Source organism: Taeniopygia guttata, chromosome W, assembly GCF_048771995.1.
Source record: "Taeniopygia guttata chromosome W, bTaeGut7.mat, whole genome shotgun sequence".
NCBI classification, from domain to species: Eukaryota; Metazoa; Chordata; class Aves; order Passeriformes; family Estrildidae; genus Taeniopygia; species Taeniopygia guttata.
The window spans coordinates 9,211,826-9,234,030 of record NC_133064.1 but is presented as its reverse complement, the minus strand read 5'-3'; the positions used below and the strand labels follow the sequence as shown (position 1 = coordinate 9,234,030).

At 42.4% G+C, this 22,205-nt stretch overlaps 1 protein-coding gene across 16 annotated transcripts in view; it reads right to left on the bottom strand.

The window, feature by feature from the left end:
* Positions 1–22,205, bottom strand: part of LOC116806978 (ubiquitin-associated protein 2) — a 171,364-nt gene that overhangs the window by 125,964 nt on the left and 23,195 nt on the right. For all 16 annotated transcript variants that reach the window (XM_072923059.1, XM_072923062.1, XM_072923060.1 and 13 more), the window contains 2 exons: positions 18,980–19,133; positions 15,427–15,504 (listed from right to left, as the gene is read on the bottom strand). In XM_072923059.1, the coding sequence (XP_072779160.1) occupies positions 15,427–15,504; positions 18,980–19,133 (232 nt within the window). The remainder of the gene's footprint in view (positions 1–15,426; positions 15,505–18,979; positions 19,134–22,205) is intronic.

Sequence of the window (22,205 nt, the reverse complement as noted above, 5' to 3'; positions counted from 1 at the left end):
ATGGACAGAGACTGCTTATAGGGCCCCTTTAAGGATGCTCTGCCAAGGACCACCAGGAACAACAGTCCAGTGTCGCATTTCTGGACTAGAGTCCCCCCCATTTTCCCCTGGGGCCGAGGGTCCAAAAGACAGAGATCGCCTTCTCTTCTTCTCTGAAGATGGAGGGCATCCTCACACCCTCCTCAGCTCTCTCTCTGTCCATTCCAAAACTGGTAGTTGCTGAAGAAGGTCTCTTGGCTCACCAGTGCATCCCCCTAAAATGCAGTCTCTCTTGAAAGAAGGAGTGGTTCAGTCTATGGTAAACAAGCAGAGTCCAGCCAAAAGCCACTCCATCATCTCCCCCCAACCTTCTTCTCTGAACATCTGAGGTCCCAGGCTGTCTCTCTTTCCTTCAAATTGAGGAGGAGTAATATTTCATAAAGCCTTTATTTCACAGGAAAGGGTTAAAATTCCTGGACTGCCCAGACGGCTGCAATCTCGGCCCAGGACTGCGTCTCCCATCTCCCACGCTGGGCATCTTCCCCTCCCTTCTCCTTCTCCTCCACCGGCAAACTCCCAGGTGTCTGCTGGCTCTCTATCTCTTTTCCCTCTAGCTTAGGGGAGGGGGAACAAAGACATCCCAGATGTTCTCCACCCTTCCATTCGAAAGAGCTGGCCCAGCTCAGTTCCGATCGTTCACCCCCTAAGAGGTGGCAGCTGTGTTTCCTGGGGGTCTGTGGTGCAAGGGGGACTCTTCTCTTCCCCGATGGATTCAGTATTGATTATATTGAAGGGTGAAAACTGGATTAAGGATCTAAATGGGTCTCGCTGTGGTTTGTTGGAGTTGGGTGGTGGGAGGAGGAATGTTTTGGAAGGTTTTCATTTTGAAGTTTGTGTGGTTTTTTTTCTTTTTCTTCCCCTTTATATTATTAGTAGTAGTGTAATAAAGTCTTTCCTTTGTTATTAAGTTTGGCCTGCTTTGCTCTGTTCTCGATCGCATTTCACAGCATTTGATTGGTAGGTTGCATTTTCATGGGGCGCTGGCATTGTGCCAGCGTCAAACCATGACACCCTTTAAGCATAACTACTGACGTTATAATTATCCAATTCAAATTACTCAAACTTCTCTGTTATTACCCACAAGAATATTAATGTCTATTGTAACAACATCAAATATTTGTTGCCTCCAATTTTGGTTACCAACCTCAGTTTACAAGCTTCTTAATATAGTGAATGGCTTTATTTTTGCATGTTGCATAGTGCCAAGAAAGCATGAAAATTTTGGTATTACTTAACCATCCATAAAGCACATGTCTATGAAAACTGTTAGAAACTATTTCTTACATGTGGTATATTTCTACATAGTTTTGGTGGAATTTGTTTATTTTTTATAACATCAGTATCTGAGGCTTTTTCAGTTTGTTGGGTTTTTTGAGGGAGACCATGTATATTATTTGGTATTACAAGAGTTGCTGCTGAGAACAAAGTGATGTTTATTTTAATGACAAAATTATGTGGTTATAAAAAGTCACTGAACAACTACAAGCTTACCAGAACACAAAGGTTATAATCCTAAGTCACTGATATACTGGTTGTCCAAGCATCAGAATTACCTATGAAAGACTTCAAATTTGGATCAAAATTACCCCTTATTTTGAGGGGACCATCTAAACTGAATAAACAGTATCTCCAAGACATGGCAAATTCTGTTTAGAAAGTTCCTATTTTAATGACTTTCCTTTTCCTCCCCTCACCACTTGTTCTCCTCCTTGCCCTAGTTCACTATCCATGTTTTAAAAGACATTTCTGGACTGCTAAAATACTGTGGTGGTTTGACCTTGGCTGGAGGTCAGGTGCCCACCAAAGCTGCTCTTATCACTCCCTTCCACAAATTGCCAGGGGAGAGATCACTCACCAGTTACCATCACAGACTAAACAAACCTGACTTGGAGAAATTTATTGAAGTTATTATCAAAATCAGAGTAAGATAATGAGAAGTAAAACAAATCTTAAAAACATCTTCTCCCCACTCCCCCCTCCTTCCCAGGCTTAACTTTATTCCTGATTTTCTACCCCCTCTCCCCCAACAGTGCAGTGAGATGAGGAATGGAGGTTACAGACAGTTCATCACATGTTTCTGTTGCTACTTTCTCTTCAGGTAAAGGAGTCCTTCTCCTGTTCCTGCATAAGATCCTTCCCATGGGAGACAGTCCTTCATGAACTTCTCCAGTGTGAGTCCTTCCCACAAGCCGCAGTTCTTCATTAACTGCTCCAGCATGGATCCCTTTCATAGGGTCAGTCCTTCAGGAACAGGCTACTCCAGCATGGGTCCCCCACGGGGTCACAAGTCCTGCCAGCAAACCTGCTCCAGTGTGGGGTCTTCCACAGGCTGCAGATGGGTCTGTGCTCTCCTGTGGACCTTCATGGGCTGTAGGTAGACATCCTGCAGGTCTTCACCATGAGCTGCAGGGGAATCTCAGCTCTGGCACCTGGAGCACCTCCTGCACCTCCTTCACTGACCTTGGAGTCTCCATCACTGTTTCTCACATATTGTCACTCCTCTCTTCCTTGGATGCAATTAATTCTGTGTGATATTTTTTTCCCCATCTTTAAATATGTCATCACAGACATCACTACTGTCGCTGATAGGCTTGGCCTTGGCCAGTGGTGGATCTGTCTTGGAGCCAGCTGGCATTGGCTCTGTCAGACATAAGAGAAGCTTCCAGCACCTTCTCGTAGAAGCCATCCCTGTAGTCCCCCCCTCCCCTTGATACCAAAACCTTGCCATGCGAACCCAAGGACTTCTTAGAAATATCAAATTAGCAGGATAGCTTTATCCACATTTTGATGAAAGGGTTTACCCTTATTTGCCGGAGCTCACCCTAGGTCGCAGGTGGCTCCGTGTGGTGGAAAAATCTCTCCTCCAACCTGTGCTTTCAAAAAAAAAGCTCAGAAGTCTTCTGTTGTTCAGTCTCAAGGCAGTTTATTGCAAGCTATCTAAAAGATTGTCTTCTCAGGCTGCTGCGGTTTGCTCAGCAGCTCAGGCAAAGGCACACACACACCACCGACATCCTTTCTGACTCCCGTCTTCTTCTTCTCTCCCCCCGCCCAGGACTGTTGCTATATTTTATATGGTACATTACGTGTTAAATTTTTACAGTTTTTCCCCAATGCCTATTACCTATATTAAATGGTGCTTCTCTACTCTAAACCAATCTGTGAGTGCCAACATCACCAAGAACATGGAGGTAAGGAAGAAGAAAGAGGGATGACAGGACAGGCCCAAATCCTTCCATCTTAAAACTTCTGACCCCCATGTACAAAACCATAACCCCCCTGTACAGGACTTAAAACCCCCCTGTACAGCACTCAAAAATTCTTCCCTTTACTTTGTGACTACTTCTACTATGATATCTAAACTTTTGTGACTTCTTGTTCTTCCTGCAAGGTTGGTAAATCTTGGATTTTGGTTCAAATCCAAAATCACAGCTGTTTCCAGCTGCCTGCCAGGGTCTCAAATGCTTCTGACCTGGACCCGGAACACCCAAAAATGTCTGAGGGACATTTTGAGTTCCGACACTTATTCTATACAGGATGACAACCATGTAAACCTGCAGAGGAAGGATTTTCATCTAGCAAGGCAGAACAACAAGAACACAGAAGAATGAAGTCTGACACTAGGCCATTTTCCCCTCTTTACACTCTTTTTACAATCATCTGGAGAGAAGCGACAGAGATTAGGAAAGGGGTAACAACTACAACCTGGCAGTTGCCATTTCTCTTCACTGAGCCCACACATGGAGCTGTGCTCTTTGCTCTGTCATACACAGTGTCCCAGACCCTGCTGTACCCATCTGATAATTCAGCCTTCTAAACCTCCTTGCTCAGCCTACACCTTCTACTGCTCTTCTCTCCTTCACTCACCTAAAATCCACAATCTGGGAAGCTGATCCATGGCATTACAGGGTTGCAGCTTTAGAAGTGAGTGCACTCTGGATTATCTTTCTGCCTAGAAAATATTCGTTTTGTTGGTTTTCTTAAAAGAATAGAACTAGCTAGAAAAATTTACTTGGGGACACTACTTCCTACAGCTATCAATGCAGTATTAAACACCATTTACTAATGATGCACAGAAGAGAGATCAAAATTTTTTTTTTACAAACTCAACTACAAGACTGACTGGGAGCTACAAATCACAGTAATAGTCAAGCAGAAATATTTTTGAGTGAGGCAGACATTAGGTACAAAGACAGAAGCTGGAATATCTAGCATGAAAGTAGAAATAGATTTTAGAAGAAGTCTCCCCAGCCTTCCAAGTGCAAAAGTCTGAAAAAATAACTTTAGCATATTCCACATAAAATGAAGTTTTAGCAAACAAGGCATATGTACGATATCATACCAGGATGGGCACAATAAACTACTGTCTGAAAACAGAAATAAGAACTTCTAACAATTTTAGAAACTGATAGAAAAACATCATGTTGTTCCTGAAGCTCCATGCACAGTCTTAGACTACTAGTCAGCAAGGCATTTTCAAAGTGATCTGGTATAAAAAGTTAATCTGAACTTGAATTTCAAGTAGATTCCCTTAACTTCATAAAGCTGTGTCTATGCCTTCTGTCAAAACTGAAATTAAGTTTAATCAACAAATGCAATAAAAAGTATTCTAGTGAAGACAAAAGAGCAGTACCAAACCAGCAGGGTTAGCATTAAATTCAAATCTGTAAGACACTTATGAAGAACTGATTCAAAATATGGGACAGTGAGTACCCACCACTGAAAGACCACCCTGACACAGAATCTCATACATCATGGTCATTAATGCAAGATGCCGGTGGGAAGAGGTGATATTCTCTGACACAATTGAATCACTACTATAGTCTTAAATTCTCATGCTCAGAAAGTTACTTCACTGCCAAAATTAAAACATGGCCTTTGTGGGAACCCAGGGCAAGGGGAATATCCCCCTGTCTGCCCTGGGGTGCTCTGACTCCCAGGAAAACACTGACTTTGACCCTCATTCATGGACGAAATTCCAAAGCCTCAAGGTAAACTAGAAACCACAAAAGTGTGAAATAGATTGTAGAGATTCTTGTAGAGAGTAGTGTAGTATGTCACATGGGTGAGAAATTTAGGTTTTAGGATTTTTAGTATGTTATAGATGGGTTCAAGACGGACGATATAGGGTGTTGTCTCGAGTTCCTTTCTTCTCTCTTATTCCTCTTTCTTCTTGGGTTTAGGTGGTGTCTTGTAATTGGGTAGAAAAATCTTCATTGTGGGTCTTTAGGGGTCAGTTCATGGATTAGAAAGGAAAATAATTTAGGTGTCACTTCTTAATTGGGTAGTTTAGTTTTTGATTAGACTTAAAAAGACCTTGCAGCACGAGGTTGTTGGCCATTTTTGTGCTGTTTTCACACATGCAAGGTCTGGGCGTAGACAGTGTGCTGAAGTTTTGGTAAGATAACAATAAACAGAACCTGAAGACTGAAAAAGTCCAATGCGTCTCTCGTTCCTGACTCAGAACTGCTCCAGGAGGGTCTTCCCTGCCAGGGAAGCCCCCAGGGAGTTGCCCAACTTGGGGCCCGCAAACACACAGGCCTTAAAACAATTAAAAGGCACACAGCCTTCTAACATAGAGAAGTTAGTCAGGAAGCAACTGTGAATGACCATCAGGTATTTCCAAACTTTTGCTACTTTTTAACAGTGACTAAAAGGTCAGTGAGCAAACAGAGCTTCTTACAATTCAGAGCAGGGACCCATATTCTGAGCATGCAATCCCACAGTAACTTAAACCCATTTAAATCAGAACTACTACAACAGAAGTTTCTCACTAGTGATCAAAATTCTGCTCCTTCCTGCACTAAGCTTTGCACATACTGTCAAAACAGTGAGCACAAAACCAACATCAAAAACCAAAATTATTAGGTCACTGTTGTATCGGCTCTTCAAACCAGTTTCTCGCTTGCTAAATGCCAGAAAACCAGTTACCTTTACACAAGGATAAGCCACCAAAACCCCTGCTGTCCCCAGCTACCATGATGCCTGCCCTCTTTTATTTTTTTTGGCTTGGTTAATTTTAAACTTAGCTCAATCCTCTAATAAAGTGCAAATGTACCAAGAGGCAGACAAGATCAATTCTTCCCTGCAGTAATCCCAGTTTATGCTTTTAACATAAAAAGTATAGCTTTAACACTACTCTAAAGAGATGCATAGATATGATTTATATTACAACAGCCAATGTTCACTAAATTTTTTTTCCTGTGGTAATTCACAATCAGCAATTTTTCTAACATTTTTATATACTGACAAAAATACAAGTGATGTGGCAGTAGCTCATTAAATCTTCCACCAAGTCTAAAGGAATAGACTTTCTTGCAATCACTCACCATATTGAGCACAAAAGCAAATAATGGAATCAGGCAAATAACAAAATTACACACACCTCCCTCAGTTGACTAGGTTCACATTAGCCACCACTTATTCAATTTATATTTTTTGTTTCTGGAATGAATTATAGAGAAGTCAACCTAAGAAGGGAGTGAGATTTTGTTTCCACTAAAACCCACTAGGAGTTAAAAACACTTATAATTACACAATCAAGACTTCACTCTGGTACCATCCATGCATAGAAAGAATTGTTCATCTCGTACACAACTATTCTTCCCACAAAACAAATGCACACTACACGGAAGCATGAAAAAGGTGTGTAGCATCACAACTCAGATTGGAACACTCCATTAACTTAATAACCTAATCTGTAAAAAATCCAGTTTGCTGAGCTTGCAGACCTAAATCTTTCCACTGCATCACAGATGCTTTATTTTGAAATTCAGATTTTCACAATGACAGGTTTAATTAGGTGAAGACACTTTAAGGTTAAGAAATAGGCTTAAGAACAGTAAGGGAACGCAGACTGGACATGCAGGCAATACCTTAGATTTGTGCTTATCTCTGACTACACAATAATCAAACAGTCCTGATCTCTCCTTTGGAAATACAGAGCCAGCCATCCTCCCAGCAGACACTAAGGTGACAGAAGTTTAAGCCATGCAAAGAGATAAGGAGGCTAAGTATAGAAAATTAATATTCTCGGTATTCCATATTACCAAAACAAACACTGAAGTTATATTCAATATATTATAATATATTGATATTAATTATATATACATTATAATTCAAATAATTTTGTCTTGTTAGTTATCATAAACCTAGTAGCATTAAATCAATTTCATAATATAATGCATGTACTCTAGTAACCATTTTTAGAATCAGAATAATTAAGGTTGGAAAAGACCTCCAAGATTAAGTCCAGCTGTTACCCAGCACCAACATAATGTCCCCAAGTGCCACATCCACATGCGTTTTGAACACTTCCACTTTCTTGCAGTGAGAGGCCAAAAATTCAACACAGGATTCAAGCTGTGGCCTCACGAGTGCCCAGTAAAGGAGAACAATCACCGCCCTGTTCCTGCTGGCCACACTATTGTTGATACAGGCCAGGATACCATTAGCCTTCTGGGCCACCTGGGCTCTTGTTCAGCTGGCTGTTAACCAGCACCCCCAGGTCCTTTTTTGCTGGGCCGCTTTCCAGCCACTCTGCCCCAAGCCTGCATTGCTACACGGGGTTGCTATGACCCAAGTGCAGGACCTGGCCCTTTGCCTTGTTGAACTTCATACAACTGACCTCAGCCCATTGATCCAACTTGTCCTGATCCCTCTGTAAAGCCTTTAGACCCTCCAGCAGATCAACACCAACTTGGTGTCATCTGCAGACTTACTATGGGTGCACTCGAACCTCTCAACCAATCATGAATAAAGATATTCAACAAGACTGGCCTAAACACTGAGCCTTGGGGAACAGCACTAGTGAACAGCCTGTAGCTGGATTTAACTCTGTTCTCCGCCACTCTCTGAGCTCAGCCATCCAGCCAGTTTTCTACCCAGCTAACAGTGTGTCCTGGGGTGACTTTATGATGCTCATATCCCCATTCATCTGTTTAGCCCAGAAATAAGTTTTGCACCTCTAAGACAGGTTTCGAGAGTGAAGAGGGGGAAGAAGAAGCGCACAGTTTGTTACCAGAAACTGCACTCGCTCCTCCACATTTCTGCTTCTGGACTGTGTTGCCTGCAGATGGACAGAAAGACGACACAACAGAGCTCTCCTTTGCTTTTAGTTAGTTTCTAGCTAGCTGAGGCAGAGAAGTTCCCTAGACTATGGTTTTTCTTTTTCCTTGGACCTGTTTAAACCTGCTCTGGACTGAACACCCAGAAGAGCACTGGCAGCTCACACCTCTGGCCCACTGGGCCAGGCCAGGCCTGGGCCACAGCATTTCCAGCACTGGAGGGGCTGATAAGAGACTGAGTAAGCTGAGCTACAGCCCATGAAGGGGACTTTCTGAGTTTGTCATCTCTTTTGGAGCAGCAAGAGGTTTTATTGTTTAATATTGTCCATTATTGTGTGCTGGTGAATTCTTTGCCTGTTAAATAAACAGTTTTTTCCACTTTTCTCCAAAGAAAATCTTTTTCCCTGAACCAGGTGGGGGAGACGCCGCTTGAATTTGCTTTCTAGAGGAAATCCCTTTAGAGGTTTTCTCCCAAATTTGCTCTAAATCAGGACAAACACACTTCTTGGCGCTCAACGCGTGGCTCAAAAAGTGGAAAAAACCTATACTGATTGCATTTTGGTTGTGCTTACTCTGTATTGGGACAAAGCAGACAGTAGCCATGTTGCTTGAATTCATGTCTCTTGGGGCAAAGGACTTCATGTCTTTCTCATCCCTAGGCTTTTTTGAGGTCTTAATACCTTTCTGGTCCCTAGGATTATTTTCTTATCCAGAAATAGCTCCGGTATTCTCCCTAACATGTAGTTTTTACAGTACAGAGGCATGGATTAGAATAGCTATTGTGCTGGGCTCGGTGATAATGATTAATAGAGAGTTTACAAAGGTACTGGAGCCTGTTCAAGATAAGTATGGTTTATGGCTTCTTTGTCCTACCCTGCATTCTAATTCCAGTAGCATGTTTTGGAGGTTTATTAGTAATTGCGCCCCGTTTGTTAGAGGAAGAGCAGAGAATGAGGCTTTTGAGCCTTTCCTTTCCTTCTTCTCCTTTGAATCAGTTAAGTCACTTTTGGAGAATGTCCAGTTTCCCCTGAATGCCAAGGATACCACCTTCCTGGTATTTCATCTGGTAAGCTTCCTTTATATGGTCTGCAGCTTCTCTTGAGTGAGGGCTGGGTATGTCCAGAGGACATGATGAGACCCCTGACCCAGAAGTAGACCCAGGCATGGAAAATTCTGAGTGGTGTGGAGAATGGGAAAATATGAGCCAAACCCTGACAGAATTTTCTGACCCTATAGCCTCGGATTTTTTTATGTGAACAAATACAGGACGCAGCTGAGATGGGGAAATACCTGAAAGAGAAGTGCCATGATGAGTCTAAGGAGAAAAAGATTATTGCAATAAGCTGGCCCTGGCCTATGCTTATCGCACACTGCTAGATACTGTAGGGCAGCAGATAGAGGCAGGGGGGCAGGGAGATAAATCAGCAGCTACCCCAGTCACTCAGGCTGCAGCCAACACCCCAGCTACTCAGGTTGTAGCTAAACCAGTGAACCTAAGCCTGTAGCTAAACCAAACAATGAGCCTAAGCCCACAGCTAAGCCAGACAATGATCCTCAACAAATGGCTGTTGCTCCTACCATGACAGACAGAAAACACATCATTAAAACCGATCAGTGAGTGGACGATGGTAATGATCTGGGGGAAGGACCCTTAAAGCCAAGAACTGACACAAAATCAGAGGCCAATATTGAGTCCTTTTCCCTGAAGGACCTTCATGGCCTAAGAAAGAATTACACTCAACGATCTGATGAATCTATAGTTAGTTCGTTAGTCCATCTTTGGGATGCTGCAGGAGAGGCTACAATTCTGGACAGTACTGAAGCAAGGCATTTAGGATCCCTGTCATATGATCCAATTATTGACCAAGGAATTATGAGGGGGGCTGACCCTCACAGTCTTTGGGCACAGGTCCTGGGAAGTGTGTCACAAAGATATCTGTGTGCAGACGATCTTTATATGCAGCAAACCCAGTGGAAGACCATAAAACAAGGGATTAAACACTTGAGAGAAATGGCAGTAGCAGAGATTGTCTTCTCAGATGACCTAGACATTGTAAATCCAGACTTGGTACCATGTACATCCGTGATGTGGTGAAAATTTATACGACTTGGGCCACAAGAATATGCTTCTGCTTTAGCAATAATGAAGCAGGATTGTTGGGAAGGGTAGATAAATATGATTAAGAACCACAATAGTACAGCCAGGACGAATATAACGCCCCCTACTGGCTGGACAATTACCCTCACCTACAGCGGGGTCCAAAAGCCAAATGGATTGTTCCATCTCACCCCCCAGAATGTATGGTTCACCCCACATCTGTAACCCTCCCCTGAACCATCAGGTACCTGTGACCCCATTGGCCCAGGTCCTGTTCCAGCCCACCCTGGAGCCCCCTTTGATAAAGGCTCTCCGGGGGGCTGGACGTTCTCTTGGATCTTCCCCTCTCCTCCTGGAGCGTCCTCTGGGAGTCCCTGCTCCCCTCTTTGTCTCTCCCCTCCCCCATCCCCTTAGGCCCAGCCACGTGCTGTGTCTGGCAGCTCGAGGCAGGGTCACAATGTATCCTGAATAAACCTCATCCCCCAAGAGCAACCAAAGAGATCTCGCTTGAATCTGTCCGTGGAATACAAATAAACGTCTTTACACAGGATGACAGGGAGAAGACCGTGCTTGATATGGCGAAGAAGCTCCGATCATATGCAGATGTCATGCATGGCCCAACACATGCAAGAATGGCAGCTTTGGAAACACATCTGCAGAAATTAGAAGACAAGATAGAGGAGACTCACAAGAAACTCAGGGAGGAGATTAAAGAAGACCTTCTCCAAATCTTGGCAATACAGATTAGAGGTTCTGGTACCAAACGTAGACATCTCCTAGATGGGGAGAGAAGGTACACCCCATGAGCTGAGCTGTGGTTCTTCCTGCATGATTGTGGAGAAAACACGCAGAGACTTCAGCAAGGCCTTTGACACTGTCTTCCACAGCATACTTCTGGAAAAGCTGGCAGCCCACAGCTTGGACAGGAGCACTCTTTGCTGGGTTAGGAACTGGCTGGATGGCCGGGCCCACAGAGTGGTGGTGAACGGTGCTGCATCCAGCTGGCAGCCAGTCACTACTGGTGTCCTTCAGGGGTCTGTGCTGGGGCCAGTTCTGTTCAATATTTTTATTGACTACATGGATGAGCGTATTGAGTCTTTCATTAGTAAATTTGCAGATGACACAAAGCTGGGAGCATGTGTCGATCTGTTGGAGGTAGGAGGGCTCTGCAGAGAGACTTGGAACGGTTGGATAGATGTGCAGAGTCCAATAAGATGACATTTAATAAGTTCAAGTGCCCAATCCTGCATTTTGGCTGCAATAACCCCCTGCAATGCTATAGGTGGGGGACGGTGTGGCTGGACAGTGCCTAGGCGAAAAAGGATCTGGGGGTACTGGTTGACAGCCAACTGAACATGAGCCAGCAGTGTGCCCTGGTGGCCAAGAAGGCCAATGGCATCCTGGCCTGTATCAGGAATAGTGTGGCCAGCAGGAACAGGGAGGTCATTCTTCCCCTATATTCAGCACTGGCAAGACTGCACCTTGAGTACTGTGTCCAGTTCTGGGCCCCTCAGTTTAGGAAGGACGTTGAGACCTTCAAGCACGTCCAGAGGAGGGCAATGAGGCTGATGAAGGGCTTGGAACACAAGCCATATGAGGAACGACTGAGGGAGCTGGGGTTGTTTAGCCTGGAGAAAAGGAGACTCAGAGGTGACCTTATCACTCTCTACAACTTCCTGAAAGGTGGTTGTAGTCAGGTGGGGGTTGGTCTCTTTCTCCAAGCAGCAACTGACAGAATGAGAGGACACAGTCTTAAGCTGCACCAAGGGAAATATAGGTTGGATATTAGGAAGAAGTTCTTTATGGAAAGAGTGATAAAGTACTGGAATGGTCTGCCCAGGGAGGTGGTGAAGTCACCATCCCTGGATGTGTTTAAAAAAAGACTGGATGTAGCACTTGGTGCCATGGTTTAGTTGAGGTGTTAGGGCTGGCTCGGACTTGATGATCTTGAAGGTCTCTTCCAACCTTGCAATCCTGTGTCTTCTTACTAATTTTCTGGTCAATGCACACATCCCAGAACAGAGATCTCAGTTGCTTGGCTACCATCTAGTTTCATATCATGGGCCACCATACCCCAGCATCAGAGCAGCCAGGTCACCATGGCACCCAACTGGTAGCTGAAATCTTTTCACATATCTTTCAGCTCACCCAGAGATAGGAATCAGATTATTATCTCTGACCCTGCCTCTTCCTCCTGTTCTGAGGCCCCTGCTTCATCTTTAACCCTCACTAAGAGAAATTATTTGGTCTTGGATTTCTTTTTCTGTATAGGTATGACTGCTACCAGCATAGGTTGTTCCTCTGGTTCAACTGCAGTTTGAGTGGCCACTGTGTCAGTTGCTCTGCTTTCCTCCTTCTCCCCCTGAGGATGCTGTCTAGTGATGAGCAGTGTACAATAAATAGTAGCCAGGGCCCAGCACACTGCAACAAGTTGCTCCCCTGTGGAGCGGTCACAGCATTGTCCTTGCAAATATTCTGTCACTTTAACAGGGTCCTATATTTGTTCAAGGGTGAACTTCCAAACCATTGGTGCAGAGAATTTCCCCCAAAACTGGCTAATTTTCTCCCACATTCCATGCCACTCATGACTATCCATCTACCCTTATGGCAGATCTCTGAATAACCTCCCTAGATAGCTCTTTCTTGATTCTGAACATGGTGTAGACCACACTGAGGAGACCTGGCAGACTTAGCAACAAGAAGAGGCTTTCCTCAACATCCAAAGGAAATTGAAAATTCTCAAAAGCTGATGTAACAGGCCTAAAGGAGGAAGAGGGGGTAAAAAGCTGGGGAAAATCATCCTTCCCTGTTTCCCCCACAGGCTGGGTATGATTATTAATGAATTTCCAGAGGTAGCACCCAAGGCCATGACAGGAGAGCAGCACTGAAGATACATCCCTAATGGCCCTCATTGCCTTTGATGTTATAATGTCATAAACTGATATCACACAGTACAGCAACAAAGCGATCCTGATCCCTATCCCTGCTCTGAGAAGGAGCACTGTGACGGGCACATAGTGCATATACAGAAATACATACAGGGTTAGGTACCACAAGCATGTAAACAGACCAAGCAACATTGTGCCCAGTGGCTCCATACATAGATCAAATTCTTAGATCAAAATTGCTTCCCAACGACTCTGGGCAAGTCTGTTATCTCAACCCTTCATGCCTCACACTGGGTGTCAATTAAAGGCTGTTGAGGTTTAGGAGCAGCACTCCTTAATTTAGAGTGTGTCCCATTTCCCCTCCCCATTCGTTCTTCCCCTTCAGTGGGAGATAAGAATGGCAGAGATTACGGGTTGAGATAAAATTATTTACTGGAAAAAGCAATGAGATAAGAAAATTAACAGTAACAGCAACAATACTACTAACAAAAGTGTACAAAAAGAGGGTGATTCGCATGCAAAAAACCCCAAAAAACCCCCACATTCATCAACCAACCCAGCACTGCATAACTCCCAAGACAATGAACAAAATGGTGGGGGGGACACTCCATGTGCCATCTTTTTCTTCCCGACCATAAACCATGCTACCCCTCCTTCTCAGAAGTGAGAATCCCTTACTTCCACCCCTGGCAATGATGTGAGTAGTATAGAATAACAACCTAGACATGCCCAGATGGCTCCAGGCTGTTCTCCCTCCTGGCTAATGTGAGAAAAATAACTTTCCTGGTCAAAAATCACAAGAGTTTTGCATTAAAATTTAACTAGGTATTTCCTGCCACAGAATACACATGCTTGTAATATAGTAATACTGAAGTCAACCAGCTTATCCCAGACAGTTGAAAACATTTCATTAAGATACTTTTCTCACATGAATGCAGTCTAAAATACTTGGTAGAGAGATACAGTAATACTTTGTACACTAAGCCAGTGAGTGAAAATTGGTTGAAGTTGTTCCTATTTCTTCAGTCAGATAGGTCAGTGTTTTGGCTTAAGACATGATATTCATCTAGAGAGCTACAGTGTTGATAACAAAAACAGTGTATTGTTCATAAGGTTACAAAGCAAAAAGCAGACTGCATTTAAAGTTAACCTCTAAGTTTCACCCAACAATTTAAAAAACCCCTACCTTTATAATTTGAGTATAAAGGATTATTTTATAAAACAATTAACTGAAATACTTACATTCCATCTATTAACAGTGCTAACATACCAAAAAACTATAGCTGTGATCTATACCACACCCTCCCCTGCAAGCCTACCTCTCTACACACACCATTTGGTATTTGCTGATTCACAGGTACAACTGAGTCATTTTTGCAATCCTTTAGAAGCTACATGTCTTTGCATGTTTCCCTTCCTTCAAGATGCAGATCTGGAAACAATGAAGTTGGATGTGCCTGTCTTTGAATGCCTCATTACTGAATATTCCAAAGAAGAGACCCTTTTGAAGGCAGAATTTTTCACCAATCAGATATTACTTAAGTACATTAGTTCTGCTATGCACTTTCTCAATTTCATTCACTTAGTACCCACTTCCTCACACAATCTGCACTGTACCGAAGTTATTAATTTTCATTCCTCCTGCTCTTAGAAGAAACAAGCCTCTTTCCACTTCAACCCATAAAAATCAAAACAACTACACATCCCTTGATTCCACATCAAATCCATTATCAACACCTTTCCTATCTCTTCTACAGGATAAGATTGTTGTACCTAACACTCTGCAGTATTCTTTTTCCACAGTTTTCATCAAGTTCTCTATGCTGAATTCCTTCTCTTACCAAAAAGCCTCTAAGGTGGCTTGTACTTTCTCCGATTGGCTACCAAAACCAGAAGGCAAGCCTGACAACCAGATCTACCCCAAAAAAAACAACACAAGTACACATCAAATCCTCCCCTGAGAACCATACAGATGGAATCTTGTGCTCTCCTGCAACCAAGGTACATCCTGCAGAGCCCAGCATACTCCCACTCTCAAAAGGCTGACATGAGTCAATCTGGGAAAACAGGTTTCCATAGCCAGAGCACACAAGCCTGCTACACAGGAAATTACCATAGAAGTCAGCTGTGTCAATTCTTTTAAGTTGTTCTGAGACCAAGACATAACAAGGGGCAAGGGAAAGGAATGTACCTAAATTAAAGCTGGATGAGATGCTTATGGAATCAAAGGATAACCAACAAATGCTTAAAAAGAAGTGTTTAAAGAAATAAATGGGAGAGTTTGATTTAAGGATATGAAATCATTGGTGCCAGTCCTGCACCAATACTACCATCTCACCTCTCCCATGGCTATGTTTCCCATGGTCTGAAGGCCTGTCTCCTTGACTGTTGTCCACTCCATTCTCTTCAGCTCTGACTGTGGAGAGAAGACAGCTTAAGAGACTCACACATGAGACAGTATAACCATCTGCTTAACCTAAATCTCAAACAAAAAGGGCAATATTTTAAAGTGGGCTGGTTAACAGATATCAGTCAGCCCTCTTCTTCTGCAGCCTAGCTACAAGCAAGTTATGTTTACTTTGTGCTAGACTGTCATTGCTGAGGCAGGGACGGGAATGAAATTACTCCAAATTCAGAAGGCAAAAAATGAACGTTTATTCAAAAGAAGTACATCACTCTTTTATAGAGAACATCGTGAAGACTAATTTCATTGGTCTTAGAGTAAAAACATTTCACATGATTGGTACACTGGACTTAGGTCAGTGTGGCAGAACACATCTATAAACAATATGAACAGAAAGAGAGAAAATAAATTGTTTACATTCCTCTCAGACTTTTTCCCAGGCTTAGCCTGGTAGAAATCTCTCTCTTTTTCTCTCTGACTGAACTGAGAATATCCATACTAGACCATTAGGAAGAAAAATATCTAAGAGGAAAATACCCTTCAGCAGACACATTTCTGTTAGGTTGGGGTTTTGGGGGAGGGGAGAAAGGCAGTGTTTTGCAGCCTACACTATTAATTATGGCCTCACTTCTTTAACAAGGTAGGAAAAAAAAGCTGCCTCATACTATGCTTCCTCAATAGCAGGCTGTGTGGCAACAGCTGAAACAATAAGGAACAACCAAGAACACCAACTCTTTTGTCTGCCCATACTATATACCTGTACAACCAGGGTGTCATGGTTTGACACAGGAAGAGAATTTTTTTTTGGAAGGAAGAGGTCCACCAGTCAGGGGTCAGGTTTAGATACTGACACTTGGGGTGACCAATTGAAGGTGGACACGCCTCTGAGAACACAGAGGGGTTAAAAGCGGAATTCCCAGGAGGACTCGTCCTTCTTTGGTTCCGGTCATCGCATGGTACGGACCTCCCCTGCCCAGCCCGGGCTGGGTGGGGGAGGGGAGCCATGCGGCCTGTGGAGGTAGGCCCAAGGGTGGAGGGGCTGGAACCAGACCTGGCCCCCTGCAGATGGAAGGGTGGAGAAATCTGGGATGTCTCCGTTCCCCCCAGAGTCTCTCTCTCTCCCAAGAGAGAAAAAGAGACGGCGGTGGTTTTATCAGCAGTTCGCCGCGGGGAAGGAGAAGAGCGGGGGGGCCGCAAGGTGCCCAGCCGGGCTGTGGGAGCTGGAGCCTGGGCAGCGAGCCATCCTTGGGAGTTGGGACTTTTAACCCTTCCTGAGAAATGAAAGCTTTGTGAAATTTTCTCCTCCTTGGTTTGAAAAAAGAGAGGAAGAGAGACAGCCTGAAACCTCAGATGTTCAGAGAAGAAGGTTGGGGGGAGATGATAGAGTGGCTTTTGGCTGGACTCTGCTTGTTTACCATAGACTGAACCACTCTTTCTTTCAAGAGGGACTGCATTTTAGGGGGATGCATTGGTGAGCCAAGAGACCTTCTTCAGCAACTACCAGTTTTGGAGTGGACAGAGAGAGAGCTGAGGAGGGTGTGAGGATGCCCTCCATCTTCAGAGAAGAAGAGAAGGCGATCTCTGTCTTTTGGACCCTCGGCCCCAGGGGAAAATGGGGGGGACTCTAGTCCCGAATTGCGATACTGGACTGTTGTTCCTGGTGGTCCTTGGCAAAGCATCCTTAAAGGGGCCCTATAAGCAGTCTCTGTCCATGCCCGGTGGTGAGAGCACTGTGACATGGAGAGGAGAATGTCACACTGGCCGGTGTGTCTGGGCGGTGCCACGTGTGACATTGGAAACACAAGAGGTGGCAGCTGTGTTTCCTGGGGGTCTATGGTGCAAGGGGGACTCCTCTCTTCCCCGATGGACTCAGTATTGATTATATTGAAGGGTGAAAACTTGATTAAGGATCCAAATGGGTCTCGCTGGGGTTTGGTGGAGTTGGGTAGAGGGAGGAGAAATGTTTTGGAAGGTTTTAATTTCAAATTTTGTGTGTTTTTTTTTCCTTTCCTTTCTTTTCCTTTTATAGTAGTAGTAGTAGTAGTGTAATAAAGTTTTTCCTTTGTTATTAAGTTTGGCCTGCTTTGCTCTGTTCTTGATCACATTTCACAGCATTTGATTGGTAAGTTGTATTTTCATGGGGCGCTGGCATTGTGCCAGCGTCAAACCATGACACAGGGTAACTTAAAACAACTCTTCTTTGTATTTAAATCAGAAGGATAACAACCAGGTGAAGGTGAGGCATTAGGAAAGCACACTGCACCTTAACTATTTCACAGAAAACTCCTGAGGAAGTACTTCAAAAGATGGCTGGCTCTTTGAAGGAAGAAAAAAAAAAAAAGACTGATCACTTAAAACACTGCTGAGATTTTGAACTGCACAATTTTTTCTAATGGCAGCAACAAAACTAAAGAGTCTTCAGGCTTGTCTGCAGCTGGAGCTGACAGCTGTAGGCACAGGCTCTGTCACCCATGACCCTGGACTGCTGTAACGTCTTGGATGTAATAAACTGCATTTTGAAGAGCCGCCTGGAGTCCCACATCCCTCATTACAGCTTTACACTTCACTTTCATTTTGATGGATCTGAATTCATTTTTTCTAAGCATAGCTGCAAGTTTTATTACTATTTTTTCCTGACTGACATTATTTTACAAAGATTCACAATGTCTTCACTGGCACAATATTTGAAGGTATTACAATAATTTAAATAATTGACTAATATTGTAAATTTGTTTCCTGCTTTTAAGTCAAAAGCTAAACATATTTTTTCATTGGTGTTTCTCTGCTCATCTATCAGTGTGTATGGCCCTTACAGGCAATTTATATAGCTTTGATACTGCCGATAAAACTTAAATAGAAAAAAGCAATGCACATCCAATGGCTATCTAATGTGATGCTACCTAACTTGGAAACGTCAGTTTGCTTTTGTACAATGTATTTTTGCACCTGTATAAGCTGTAAAAAATTTTTAAACATTTCAACCCACAAAGAACTTTCTGTGTTGTAGGAACTCACATTTGGTTGGCTTATGAGTAACATATGCTAGAGAGTAATAATGAGCCCAGTCTTTTCATTCCCCTTTATAAAAAGATGAGAACATCTTCAGGTTCTCCCACTCATAAAAGGAGATGTAATCAAGACTGTATATTTTTTTCATTAAAAGAAAAAAAGTGTATCAGCTGTGCAGCAACATACTTGCTTCTCAAGCAGTTTTACAGAGTCAATTATAAAACTTAAAAAAGAACAGCAATTTGTACAAGATCAATTAATCAAAAAAGGACAGAAATTTAAATGTAGTGTCTCTAAATAAACACAGACCATCCCAAAACCAAGTCACAGACAGATCGAGCATACCTGTTGCATAGACGATCCCTTCAGTGCTGAGCTATAGCTCAGACAGACTTTACTCCATTAAGCATTTGCTCTTAACCAGTTTCAGCTGCAAAAAAAAGCATCTGAATCTTTAAAAATGAACCCAAATACATACACTCTCGGCCACGGCTGCCTCCTCTTCCCCGTCTGTTGGAACTTCCCCATCCACGGCTCATTTCTCTGTCCCCTCGTTTCTCTCTGTTGTCTTTGTTTTCCAAACCTTCTTTTCCAAGGTTTTTCTTCTTTCCCCCTACAGTCTCCCAAGAAGTCTATTTGGATAGAATAGAATTAGATACAAAAGTCAAAAAGGAAGAGACAGCTCTCAATGTATGCTTCTACCTCACATCCCTCCAGTTCATGGGAAAAAACCAGCCATACATACATATCACACTGATACAAATGGAAACATAAGTTGCATTTTTTTGAAAGGAATGAAAAAGAAACAAGTTTTAAAAGTTGGATTTTCTTATGGAATGTGAAAATCCCAAATATTTCTGGCTATAATGGACTTTTACTAGTTCAAGGAAGCCTAGATATGGCCACAACACAGAAAATCTGCAAAGCAAGCAACAGTTTCCCTCTCAACTACCTCCATAAATCTAGCAAGGGAATACATACAGAGCTATTATTTTCTCCAAAGGAAATGAAAAAATGTTTATAAGTATCATTGAACAATAGATAGTAAGTACGTGGCCAGGGGAAACCATTATCCAGATGTACTAGAATTCAAGCACCAAGAGACAGAATGGCAAAACAATAACTTGGGAAAACTGGAGCTTTAGCTTTAATATTAAATTCCACCTTTAAAATAAATTCAGGGATCATATCCGTTCTATAGAAATTGAAAATAAAACAACTAAAACACTCATCAGAAATAGCACAGCAACTCATATTATGCAATTGCACAGTTAGTCTATTGAGCTGTGAGCTGAAAAAGAAAGAAGAAAGGTATTATGTGCAAACCATTAAGATGGCAGATAGGTTTATGTATATGCCCCCATCTCTAGGGGCTTTTTTTCTAGGTAAGGTATTTGAGAGGTAAAATTGCACATGCAAATGAGATGGTATAAACTGTGAAGCACTACAAAAAGTCATGACCTCTGACAGGCACCTGCATTCAACAAAAAAGGTTGGCTATCAATAGTTTCAGGTTCTGTCCTATCTCTTCTCAATTCAGACAACAGCAACTCAGCAGCCCTCACAAGGTAGGCAATGATCAGATAGTCCAAGATGCCTAGAATTGAGGAAACTAATTCTATTGAGAAAGCAGGTAACAAAGCAGTTTACAAGTATAAACTCAATGTTTCAGTATCTCCTTTGAGACAATAAGTACTACAAGAATAGTTATTATCTTTTTTTTTTTTTACGTGATATAGGTGAGAAAAAGGTCTGAATAACTTTTCAGTTTTATCCCCAGTATAGAAGACTATATCGCCATAAACCAACGTAAGTGAAGTACAGACAGCACAGATTAAAAGTACAAAACTATGTGTTTGAGCAACACCACATTATCTGTGAGGCAGAAAACTGGTTCCCCCAGTAACTATCACATGGCCTCATCTGCCATAGCTTATGTAACTGTATTATGTCCTAAAATACTCCTAAAACTTTAGTTATTTCACAGGAGAAAAAAAAAACCCAACCTGCACTGACAACTCAAGAACCAAATCTATAAATTTCAGAATGCATGACTATTTTACTGATGGGCATGGTGCCAAAAATCTTGAACCATTGCAAGAAATACCCAAAACTGGGTGAGTCTGCAAAGCTGAAGAGGAAGCAGCCTCTCCTTAGTAAGGTTTTTCATGATTTAGGAAGGATCAGTAAAAGGATGACTCTGAAAGCATCGGATCCATGCTTTCCCACAGTATAATTCTGAGGAAAGCCTCAATAAGTTGGGCATGTCCTTTCAGATACAGTATGATGCTACCTCTGGGCATGGGAATCCTTCACAGACTATTGAATCTGTCTCCTTTTGCAATCAATTAGCTCCCTTACAATTTCAGCTGAAGATGCCTGAGGCAACCCAAATGACAGCTGTGGGCCTGACCTTCAAAAATATGTAACAGAAACTGCCTTGCTGGCCTGGTCTTAGATGGAAAGAAGAATAATCTGAAAGGTCCCCTTTGTTCTATCTTAAAAGGTTTAGGAAGTAACACATGGTCAGACATAAAATGGATCTTATGACTGTAGGAAGTTAAATGAATAGAAGTTTTGGGCAAAGAAACATGCCCTTCTCAACTCTCATCCACAAGCCTCTGTGTCCAAAGACAAACTGACATAACTGTTGCAAGTGAAGTCTTCATAAAGACTAACAGTCATGGAGCATAAAGCCTTAAATATTACAATATATTACAATATTTTTAAAAAATACAAAACTGGCAGAATACCAAAGAAATTATAAATGGACATTCTAGCTATCACTCCTTTTAATTCCTCAATTTGAACAGACATGTCTTCTTCCAAATGAGGTAAAAAAACCTTCCAGTGCATCAAAGCAGTGAAACTAAAAAAAAGAGATTTGGGAATCTGCATTCAGAACTAGTACCACCTCTGCTTCCAACCTTGTGGATGCAACAGCCTGGTCAGAAAGCGAGAAAGCGGAATTCATTTTCTCACAATGGACTTGTGAGACTTTTTAGGGAATTGTAGAGGAACAATGATAACTTGTTAGTATAAACAACCTGCACGTGGTGTTTTCCTACTCTGTTTTTCTGTTCTTCTCAACGACTGTTTGTGAGAAAAATGTTTTTGCTAATTAGTCAATCAAGTAGAATGTGTCAAACCTAGTTATAAGAGAACTTTCGTATTAAAAGTGCTGTTGTGTGAACCAGCCTGTTTGTGGATTTGTGTCATTTCTTGCTCAACAGTAACACAACCTTACATCAAATCCACGGTTAAAGTGTTCTGGAGTATAACAGCCTTCAAGTTGGAGGCCCACAGATTTGCATTAAGTTTATTCACACTCTGATGAGAACCCCTTCTAATTAATACTCCTTCCTTCTTGAGTCCTTCAAATTGTCTGTATCTGAGTTGCATTTTGTCTACAAAGTGCAGTGAGTTCAGAGGGACTTGTCAAAAGAACAATATATGGATATGATGCTTCTAATTGATAAATGAGTTCAGAAAGTTTCTTCCATGCCATGATCACGTATAAAAACTTTGCTAAAGTAAGGAAGCATTTAAAATTCTCTATCAGTCAGAAAACTATTTTCAACTAGAAAATGGCAAATACAAGAAGTACAAAAGAACAAAAAACCAGCACATTACCAACAGATTTAATCATGAGATGCTCTCTTCTATTCCCAACTTGACAGTTTGTTCAGTATTATATATTTATG